The 12048-nt window shown below is 25.7% G+C and overlaps 2 protein-coding genes across 5 annotated transcripts; both read left to right on the top strand.

The window, feature by feature from the left end:
- The first annotated feature begins 639 nt into the window (after positions 1 to 639).
- Positions 640 to 5643, top strand: LOC109610503 (odorant receptor 22c-like). Of its 4 annotated transcripts, none has more exons than XM_025407692.1 (9): positions 640 to 963; positions 1143 to 1262; positions 1595 to 1712; positions 2126 to 2390; positions 2497 to 2613; positions 2770 to 2860; positions 2983 to 3122; positions 3973 to 4108; positions 5358 to 5643. In XM_025407692.1, exons 1-9 carry the CDS (start codon positions 820 to 822, stop codon positions 5403 to 5405), a joined length of 1179 nt encoding a protein of 392 aa, XP_025263477.1. In that variant the 5' UTR covers positions 640 to 819; the 3' UTR covers positions 5406 to 5643. The 4 variants fall into 4 exon arrangements, with proteins under 4 accessions (XP_025263477.1, XP_025263476.1, XP_025263475.1 ...); XM_025407691.1 differs by lacking the exon at positions 5358 to 5643 and adding an exon at positions 4180 to 4305; XM_025407690.1 differs by lacking the exon at positions 5358 to 5643 and having other exon boundaries at positions 2132 to 2390; positions 3973 to 4305.
- Positions 5644 to 6409: 766 nt separating this feature from the next.
- LOC109610511 lies at positions 6410 to 9886 on the top strand. Its single transcript, XM_025407693.1, has 9 exons — positions 6410 to 6665; positions 6791 to 6910; positions 7518 to 7635; positions 7731 to 7992; positions 8199 to 8318; positions 8545 to 8635; positions 8840 to 8985; positions 9351 to 9483; positions 9726 to 9886. Exons 1-9 carry the CDS (start codon positions 6516 to 6518, stop codon positions 9774 to 9776), a joined length of 1191 nt encoding a protein of 396 aa, XP_025263478.1. The 5' UTR covers positions 6410 to 6515; the 3' UTR covers positions 9777 to 9886.
- Positions 9887 to 12048: the final 2162 nt, after the last annotated feature.

The following is a 12048-nucleotide window of genomic DNA, read 5'->3' as shown; positions in this document are numbered from 1 at the left end:
TGTATGTATGTACGTACATACATACATACATACATACATACATACATACATACATACATACATACATACATACATACATACATACATACATACATACATACATACATACATATATACATACATACATATACATATGTATAGATGTGTGCGTGCGTGCGTGCGTGTATGCGTGCGTGCGTGCGTACGTGTGTGCGTGCATGTATGAAAGATATTGTGTATCTCTTTTTCCTTCAGTCTCTGATTATAAAATATATAAATCGAAATATATAAATATACGCATATATATATATATATATATATATATATATATATATATATTTCGATAGATTCAATTCTAATTTCAATTCTTGTGATTAAACTAATTAATGGACCATATAAGTTGTTTTGATATGAGATACTACTTAGTTCGAATTGTAATGAATGACCTAAATCCTCTGCGAGAATTATAGTCTATACACTTACAGGATCGATACACGAGAGAAAAAAATATATTCATCTTTAGAAAAAAAAAACCTATACGATAATAGCGCTAGATTGCCAATTTTAATAATATTATCTTGAATGGCTTATTATTATTTTATGATAAAGCTAGGAAATTGAGGAAAATTGATTCTTTTTTATTTACGCTTATATTTCGCTTCTACTGGCGCTTCATAAATTTCTCATATTTGCTGTATATTCTATGACAATGATGTCGCTCTCTAAAAATTATGTTATGAATTTGAGAAAGAGGACTCTATGTCTGACTTTTGTACGTAGAGGAGGAAGATAGGTTTTACACCGTTTGTTCTGACATATACATTTTAACTTTCACCGGAAATGGACTTCACTGGAGAACGATACTACAAGTTGAATCGAATTCTTTTGTTGTGTCTTGGCCTATGGCCTTATCAAGATTCAGGCTTGAAGAAAATTCAAATAATCTTTTTTGAAACATTATTCACATCTTTCCTGCTATGTCAGGTACTATAAAAAAAGATTTTCACATTATTTAATTTATTTGTGCGAAAACTTAAATGAGAATATCTACTGAATATTTGCTTATAATAAGATAGGCGATAATAAACGTTTCATATAAATTAATATTTGTTAATATTTGTTGATAACATATTATAATCTTTCAATGAGACTATTGCTTTCAGTTAAACGCATTTCTCGTAATAAAATGCGACATCGAAATAATCCTCAAAATTTCCATGTATGTTGTTATTAACTTTATTTATATTATAAAATACAATGCATATTTTCTACTTGCCGATAATGTAAGTATTTGTTTACTTTCAAAATTCATTCGAAAATGTCTGTTCTCTATATCCGTTTTTAATAATATTTTTAATAATATTTAATAATATTTTTCTACCATTTTATTTTTTCTGTAAATTTTCTGATTTAAATAATGTATAATTTATAACCAATTATAAATAACGTTATAATTTAATTAGATATATTACAATTTTATTAGATACAATTTAAAAAAATTATAAATATAATGGAAAAAATGGTTGATATCAAGTGCATGGCAAAGAAACTTTTAGAATATTTACGTTATTATTTATCAGAATAGAACATTTACCTTGCTTGTTTGCTTTCATAGATTAAACATATATTCGATAGAATTCGATTCGATTGGAATATATTAAAGACTCAAGCGGAATTGGATATAATACGAAGATATGCAGATAATGCAAAATTATCTACAATCTGTTTTATGTGTAAGAATTAAAATTAAATGTATCAATCTCAATATTCTTTCCTTTCTTCGACATGTTATTTTTATATGCATCGTTATTATTAAATTTATTTCTTAAGAAAAATTAAAATTTTACACAAATTTTTACAAAATTTTTAATGATAGCTTAGATCCGTACAAATAATATCGCATATTTTTTCTATCTCATTATTTTGCGTCAGCAGAGGAACAATAAGCGTAAATAACAAAGAATCAATTTTTCTCCATTTCTTACCATAATATTTCTTTAAGGAAATTAAAAATAAAAAATATGTTTCTCTCTAAAGAAATTCATAGTTTTGTTTTCATTTCTTATATGATTCTAGTACGTTATGTTCATCATATTTAATTTTTGTATTTTGTCAAATATTTTGTGACATAATTCGCATACTTCAGTGTTAGTTACAGTCGCAATATTGACACTGTTAATAACCAGCTGTATACCATGCATATTCGATATAATTATGCCAATGAATGACTCGCGACCGCGACGATTACCAATTTTAGTGGAGTATTATTTCATTGATGAAGAAGTACACTTTTACATTATTTTAACACATATTATCGTCACCATGTATGCTGGTTGTGTCACAATAGCGGCTATCGCAACGTTACTCATAGCATATGCATTGCACACCTGCGCCATGTTTAAAATTACCAGGTAAAAACAAAAGTAGTTTTTTCATAAGTAAATTAAATTCTGAAAATAAATAATCTCGAAAAAAAATTGTTGGAAAAAATTTAGTAATATCATCGTAATTTTATAGTTACCGAATGGAACACATATGTGACGAAAATGTACAACAAATACCCAAGGATCTTAAGCAACATGTATTTTATGAGAAATTAATTCATGCTGTACATCTTCATCGCAGAGCTTTGGAGTTAGTATAATATAGTATTATATGTCATTTCTTGTATTTGATGTCTTATTTTGCTCGGATAATCTAGAACAAAATTGTATTCTTCCAATATAATATAAATTAATTAAAATATAATATAATTATAAAAATAAAATATTATAAAATTTGCTGTTAAAGTTTGGCTACTATTTTGACGAACAATTTTGCGATATTCTATTTCGTATTATTAGCATTTGGAGTATCTTCGGCTATTCTCAGTGTCGTTAATGTAAGCGTAAATATATGAAAAAAATATAATCTCATGTATAACAAAAAAGTTAATTATTATTACAAATACAAATACTAAAAAAAATATAAATATAAAAGATATAATTAATAAACAACATTCAGTTTGTTAATATAGTATTCCTGGATGATGTAGAATCACTGATCTTTTTTGGCATTTTATTTATACATTTGTATTACATATTTCTGGGAAACTATGTCGGGCAGAATATTATAGATACCAGCACTGATATTCATCAGACAATGTGAGTATTAAACATGATTTATACAGTATTTTTTAATACATTTCTACATTTTTAATGATGTTCATGTTCGAAAAATAGAATGTAAATAGAATATAAATAATATTATTTCTTATTAAATATAAATTTATATGTACATACATACACACACACACACACACACACACACACACACATATATACATATAATATATATACATATATATATATATATATATATATATATATACATATGTGTGTGTGTATGTGCGTAATTAATATGATCTCCATTCCGTCATTCGCAAGCTCATGCACGATATCGCTCTCACATTTTAATAAAAAGATAATGTTTTCAAAACGATTAAAACACCATTTAATTAAGACTCGCAAGTACATAAGTAATCTTAAAAGACCGAAGTTTAGTTATATTCTGCTGTCAGTCTCTTTATGCACGACACACTTTCTTCTTTCAAAGTAGCTGATCGATATTATTGATCGGTCCGTCAGCTGACGAATGCTTCACACGTGGTTTCGATCGAGTACAATATCCGAATGACAAAATTCCATCCAACAATGAGAAAAAAAAAAAAAAAAAAAAAAAAATATATATATATATATATATATATATATATATGTATATTCTCATTGTAAAATATTTAATACACACACATACATATACACACACACATACATGTATGTACATATGTATGTATGTATTAAATATTTGATAAGAAAAAAATAAAGAAATGTATTTGATTAATTAATGACATTAAATATATTTATCATTTAATAGTACAATTATTAATTAATTGTATTAAATTGTAAAATATTTATTAATTGTATTAAAATAAATTGTTGTAAAATATATTAACAGATATAATACACAGTGGTACACAGCACCATTATGGATACAAAAGTCGATATTATTAATAATACGAAGAAGCAGCAAAAAGAGTGCTTTGATTGCGGGTGGAGGTTTATTTAATGCATCGTTAGAAGGTTTTGCTATGGTAAGACAAATTATATTGCCAAAAAATGTTCTGATTAGTATGCCACAAGAAAAAAAATATATTTATTACAGCTTATAAGTATGTCCATGTCATATATTATGGTTCTTCAATCTGTGCAAACGTAACGACAAAATTTATAGTCACATAAAGAATTCGATTCGCAAAAGAATGCATTCAGTGTATAAAAGAATTTAAGAAATACACACATATATATATATATATATATATATATATATATATATTACACACATATTGCATATATATATATATATATATATATATATATATATATATGCAATATGTGTGCATACGTGTACATGTAAATACACACGTACACATATACATAAAATTACTAATAAATTTGTGGTCACATTTATTTGTTTTTCAAAATTATTCCTATATTTATTACTTATGCACATATGAACATACATGAAGATATTTCTTTTTCTCATATATTTCTTTTATCTTGTTTTTCCATCATTAATAATTATATTTATACAGTAATATATAATATATAATATTAATTTAAAATTTGAATTAATAAATAAAAATAAGCGATACTTACAAAATTAATAATAAAAGTATTTTTTTAAGAATAATACAACATATGGCAGAGACATCAAATAATAGCTTTTCATATATAGCAATTTTATTTAATAACAGTATTTATGAGGACAACTCAAATAAAAGGAGAATGAAGAATATATATATATATATATATATATATATATATATATATATATATATAAAGAAACTTAAAAATTATCTCACGCAAAGTCTTCAAACTCCGAAAGAATTATTAAAATTATATAAACTTTAACATGTGGAAATTATAACAATCTAAATTTTTTAATTTTATAGAAAATGACAGACAATATAAAAATATTTTCATTGATTAATATAGATACTTATGATACTTCCATTAATTTTCTTACATATTATATATTATATTTAGAAACATCACACACACACACACACACACACACACACACACACACACACACATATATATTAATAAGAAACATAAAAGAATATATTTATTTATATATTGCATGTATACATGTATTATTTATATTTTTACCTTGATACCGTTCGAACTCGCTATATATCAAAGTTTAATTAAATATACGAAGCATATATTCTGAGTGCACGATTTCATATCGAAAATTTTATTAAAAATTGAAAAGGCACAAGCTCACATATAACACACTTGTTCATCAGCACAAATCATCTATGATTTTATAAACAGATAGAAATTCAAATGTTCACGGATGCTGTTTCATATCGTCAACGGTAAATGCACAATGTTACGCGATGAAGAAAAATACAGTTGGAACAGAAATTCAACACGGTATATCTGTATAGTGAAACTTCTCGCATGACGGTTCATGCAGTATTGAGTGAAACTCCGCAAATGAAGAGCGTCTCTCACTATTACGCTTGCGCGGCGCCGCGACGCCGACGCCGACGCCGACGCCGACGCCGACGCCGACGCCGACGCACACTATTCATTGTAATCTCATGTAGCTGGCTCTCACACGTGTATATATTGATTTTTCGTATATTAAAGTTTTTTCCTATCTCTATTGTAATATATATGTAATTTCAAAAAAAATTTTGATCTTTTCTTATCATCAAATTTTACAATAATATATTTAAACGAAATATCAGAATACAATCAATTTTGATGAAAAATTATTGCATGATATTAAATGGGAGAAATGAAAAAAAATAATGATACAATAATTCAGCTGTTTGATATATTAAGACGAAATTATTAGGTTTATATATTAAAATTATTAAGTAAATGCTGATTGATATTGGAATATTTTACATGCATATGCTATATAAAATGCAACTTTTATGTATTGTCTTTTGACTTAAGAAATATTTAAGAATACTGTGTCATATCTAAAAGAAAAAGAGTATAAATTATATGTAAAATATCACTCACTTTGGTATATTTCATGCTTTTAAAATATTTTAGAATAAGTTGTAGTTATATCAGCTGACTATATATATATATAAAGCTGTTTATACTTCAATGCGAGACACTTGACAATTTGATAAGCAATAAAGAAGTACATATACCGATTCGCGGTATAAGAAAATTACTTTTCTGACCGCGGCATTCTAAATTATACAGATTAATAAATTTCTCTCCACGTATAATTTCCGCATATCTAGATACAAGATGCAGACATAATTTTAATATATTCTTAAACACACGAATAATTTTGTAAGTTGCAGTATTTGTACTTTACATTTCTTTTACAAGTGAGATACAACACAGAGAAATATAATAGATTTAATAAATGGGGAAAAAAGAAAAAGAGAAAGAGAAAGAGATGCGCGTAAGAGTATTGCTCTCCATTTTTCTCGAGCACAAAAGCATTTTGACTAGTGCATGGAGATGAACTTTCTTGGAAATAAATATTATAAACTCAATCGACGTCTGTTACTACTGGTTGGTTTGTGGCCATATGATCATTCATTGTTTAGGTATTATCAAGTAATATTTTGTAACATCACTGTAGCATTGATGGTGACTTTTCAGGTGAGAATATTACGCAAAATCTAAAACTTCTTTTAGTTACAGAGTGCTTGTTTACGAAATACAAATTGATCTGGAAATTAAAAATTTAAATATTAATTGAAAATCATTGTAATTTGTATTTTTAGATAGCGAAATTAATAAGGTTAAGACGAAACGTAAGTCTCATGCTGAAACTTCTCCCTCTAATTTTACCTTGTTTTATCTGCATTATAAAGCATCAAACATTTTGTATCTTCGCTAAAAAAGTGAGTCAATAATGTGTATTTATATCACGCTTTTCTCTCAACATTTCGAAATGTCATATTTAAATAAATTGCATTCTCTGTTTGTTTTTATAATGTACAAGACAAGATATATTGCTTGAATATTGAATCGTTCAATTATATATATGATTTTGCATAACGTGCATTTTCTGCTATTAGAATAATTATAATTAGAATAATTATTATATTGAAAAATCTTTGCAGTAATTTATTTTATTTCTTTTTTACGTTATGAGAGAGATAAAAAAGTTTATTTAAGTATATCTAAACTATCTATCTTATATAGATAGGATATTTTATTCCTTAAGTTGAATGATAAATAAATATTTTTTGTTAACAGTATCTGGAAAAACTTATTTTATTTGAATTTTCTGCTTTTATTTACGCAAAGTTGAAACAATTGACATTTATGATATAATATATAAGTTTATATTATATATAAGTTTAATTCTTGATTTGTAAATGAGCGATAAAAATACGAATCTTTAGCAATAATCAAAGATGCACTATCACTTTCACAAAGATGCACTACTACAAAAGATGATCAAGTTTTTTCAGCAATCTGAATTTTTATGCTTCTCGTGAACAGATAAAATATCTCATGGATCATGTAGAACAAGATTGGAATGTACTTAAAGATAAAAAAGAATTGGAGATTATAGAGAGATACACTTATATTGGAAATATGTGCACCTTGATTTTTACAAGTAAAAAATAAATATATATAACTTACTGGCTTTTAACAAACGCGACATGCAATTGTAAATATCTTAAAATTAAAAGCATCTTATCATTATTTCAGTAATCGCTTTGGTAGCTATATCAATTATTACATTCTTACCATTCGTACCAATCGTCCTCGATATCTTTATGCCGCTAAATTATTCGCGTCCACGACAACTCATATTTCCGGTAGAATACTTTATCGATCAGCAGAAATATTTTTATGTCATTTGTTTGCATTTTAATATTACTTTAAGCATAATACTCGCTACTCTAGTTAGTACCGAATCATTGTACGTAACACACGTACTACATGCTTGCGGAATGTTTCAAATTGCTAGGTAATAAAATAAACAAAAATCTTCCACATGTTTTATGTATTGATGTATTAATGTATTGATTTTTTATGTATTACACATTTAATGTATATTGATAGATTATTATGTATTTTAATTATGTATATTTAATCTCTACTTGATATTTTATTTAAACTTAAGTTTTTTAATTCAGTAAATGAATTTATTATACACGACTACTATCTCCGCAGTTATCGAATGAATCAAGCGTTCGACAAGAAGCTATTACAAAATTGCATACCTGAAAAGCGGAAAATCATCGTTTGTAAAGGAATAATCGAAGCCATACACATTCACAAAAGAGCTCTCGAGTCGGTACAATGCATTTTTTTACAATACATTAATTTAAAACAACGATATTTTCTATCAGATTAATACGTTATTATATTATTGAATCTCCACAACAATATTAACACGATTAAACTAAAACATCTCTCCGAAAATTCAAGATTAAAATGCGCGAAAATTTTACACACTGATGATCGATTGATGGACTAAATATTCTTCCTATATGGACTAATATTCTTTCTCTTCAAGGTTTTCCGAATTTCTATGGTCTACCTTAGCGATATCATACAGCATTTTGTTAATAATCGGTATTATATCTCTCCTCATTAATCTTTTCTGCGTGAGTAAAATTTGTAGAACATTTTTTTTTAAGTATGCCTTTTCTTTAATATAAATACTTAACGAGGCCAATTATGAATCTCATCAATATTGATAATTGTATAATTAAAAAATGATAACTTTTATAGTAATTCTCTCTATTAACATTTGCAGTAAATATTTTCTCTTAAATTTCTATCTATTCTCTAACTCTTATCTATTTCAGCTTTTGCAAGCAGTACTATTTATAAAAAAGATGAATGATATAATAATTTTAATTGTATTTACCTTTGGTCATTTTTTTTATTTATTCTTGGGTAACTATGTTGGTCAAATTTTAATAGATCATAGCGCTGGTGTCTTTGAAAACATGTAAGTAGAGACAAACTTTGAGTATATTTTGAAATTCGAAAAATTGGTAAAAATTTTTGAAAAGGATTTCAAAACAAATTTAAATCTTATAATATCAAAAATTATAAAACACAATAAACGATTAAAATAACGGCAAGGATATAAGCATTGAACAGCTATTATCAACAAGATATATGAAAACAATTGAATAAGAATTTCAATAAAAATATATACATTCTATATATAACTAAAACAGAATATTGAAAAATAATTTTGCGTTTTGTGTTGATATTACACCTAATATGAAATATCATTCGTAAATATGAAAATTGATATTCAAAAAACTGCGAAAATTGATATTCAAAAAAACTGTGCCTAATTTTTAGATATATCACACGATGGTACAGCGCTCCTTTGCAAGCACAAAGATTATTGCCAATTATAATGCAAAGAAGTATGAGAAGTTGTAAAATGGTCGTAGGCGGTACGTTTGTCCCATCATTCGAAGGCTTCGCAGCGGTAAATGTTACATTATATAACGACATTATTATATATTAATTTTATTATATATTAACTTTAATAAAATATTATTATATATTGATATTATTATCTGTTAATAATTACAATTAAAATAAGCTACTTTTTTCTTAACCTTTTTTTTGCTGCCTGGATTAATTTTCAATAATTCATGTCGCTATTAAAAGAAGATTAATAAAAATCGAACATAATCTTCTTTCTATAACGTAAATCTTGAATTTCAGCTTATGAGCACAACTCTATCATACTTTACAGTAGTTTGGTCGGTACAGTAATACTGGTAAGCAATGACAATTTGACATTTAAATCGTAGTTATACTAAATCAGTAGAATTACTTTGGTATCAAATAAAACTGCATCTATATAATGTGCTATGAAAAAATCATGAAGAAAAATAAATATTAATACAAATTAACTATTTTACATCAATTTTTCCCAGTTTTTCTCTATTTTTATTATTTATTAAAAATAATTATTTTAATATGACTACAATTGGTAATGAATAAATTAATTATATATTTCGAATTAATTTTTCAACGAATAGAGAGAGAGGAAGAGAGAGAGGAAAAAATACATTAGATTTATATATTTTTATAAATAAATATATCGATAAACGTTATCGAATTTTGCTTTTTTAAATAAAATTGCTTAATATAAATAAATAAAAATTGCTTAATTGTTTTCTTATCATTATGTTGTTTACTTATCAGTATTTAATTATGATATGTGCAAAGTCATATTTTAATCCATATATTAATCTGTGTTCTAATTTTATTTTGATCACATATATCAATTCAATTTTTACGCAGAACAGAATCAAGAATTATTATCTCTTTAATAAAGAATACTAAATATATAATAATACTAAATTTATGTGAATGTGTATGTATCTCTACTGTATTGTTATGTCTTACTATGTCTTGACGTATTTAAAGCGAATATAAAATGGCTTATTTAATTGTCTGAATGAAAATGTAGAATTTCACTCAAACGAAAACTTTATTGCTTGCATCAGTTTGAAAAAGAAATGATAAGAAATAAAAAAACAACGATTAAAAAATTTAAAGATATAAGTTATAAATAAGAAACTAAATATTTATATATATCTTTTACGAAGAAACAAGCAATATTTGCAATATTCATTGAAGGCTTTTTCTAATCTTACTACGACTCTATTAATAGCTACAGATATCATTTACAAATTTCATTTATGAAGATAATAAATTAAATAATTACACATAATTTACATATATAAATAATTACATACATAATTTCTAGAAAAGCTTTTTCTTTTTCTTTCTTTACAAATACTGTAACAACATATTTTATTAATATTAATTATCTCTCTAAATTACGATAATACCAATAATATGGATAATCAAAACAAGATATCTATGTATGTATTATGACAATATAATAATTTTACTAGCACACGATGAATACGACTTTTTTAAGACAACAATATCTTCAAAAAAAATTAATTTTATTCACGCAGAACTACATATATTTTTTACGAGAAATATAAACAAATACATTTATTCATATACTACTATATATATAGACATATCTATATTTTTACCTTAGTACATTTTACTGTCCAGATCTCTTTTGCTTCTATTAAAATGCAGTCAAACTGCCAAATATACGACGCATGTATTCTGGATGCATGATTTCGTGACAGAATTTTATTAGAATTTGACAAGTTCACATAATTTACCAGCACATTCCACAGCACAAATCATCTACGATTTTATAAACAGATAGAAATTAAAACGTTCACGGATATGCTGTTTGATATTGTCAACAGTAAATGCACACAGTTACGCGACGATGAAGAAAAACACAATTATCGAATAAACGAAAGTGCAACACGGTATAGCTGTATAGTGAAGCTCTTCGAATGACAGCTCATGCAGTATTGAGTGAAACTCCGCGAATGAAGAGCGTCTCTCACTATTACGCTTGCGCTGCGTCGCGACGCCGACGCTGACGCACACTATCTATTGTAATATGCCTCTCACACATGCACATGACAATTTTTCAGATATTAAAGTTTTTTTCCTATCTCTATTGTAATATATATGTAATTTCAAAAAAAATTTGATATCATCAAATTTTACGATAATATATTTTGACAAGATGTCAGAATACAACCAATTTTGATAAAAAATATGAAATGATATTAAATAGGAGAAAAAATAATGATACTTAACAATAATTTAGTTTCTTGATATGTTAAGACGGAAGATTATTAGATTTATATATTAAAATTATTATGTAAATGCTGTATAAAAAACAATTTTTATTTATTATCTTTTAATATTATGTGTCGTATCTCAAAGAAGAAGAGTATAAATTACATATAAAATATCACTCATTTAAATATATTTCATGCTCTTAAAATATTTTAGAATAAGCTGTGTAGTTATATATCTGTATATATAAAGCTGTTTATGCTTCAGTGAGACACTATTGATAATTGGATAAGCAATAAAGAAGTATATGTGCTGATTCGCGGTATAAGAAAATTACTTTTCTAACTGCGGC

This window comes from Camponotus floridanus, unplaced genomic scaffold, assembly GCF_003227725.1.
Source record: "Camponotus floridanus strain SB8 unplaced genomic scaffold, Cflo_v7.5 scaffold184, whole genome shotgun sequence".
NCBI classification, from domain to species: domain Eukaryota; kingdom Metazoa; phylum Arthropoda; class Insecta; order Hymenoptera; family Formicidae; genus Camponotus; species Camponotus floridanus.
The sequence above is the reverse complement of the archived record's forward strand: the minus strand, read 5'-3'. Positions and strand labels throughout refer to the sequence as shown.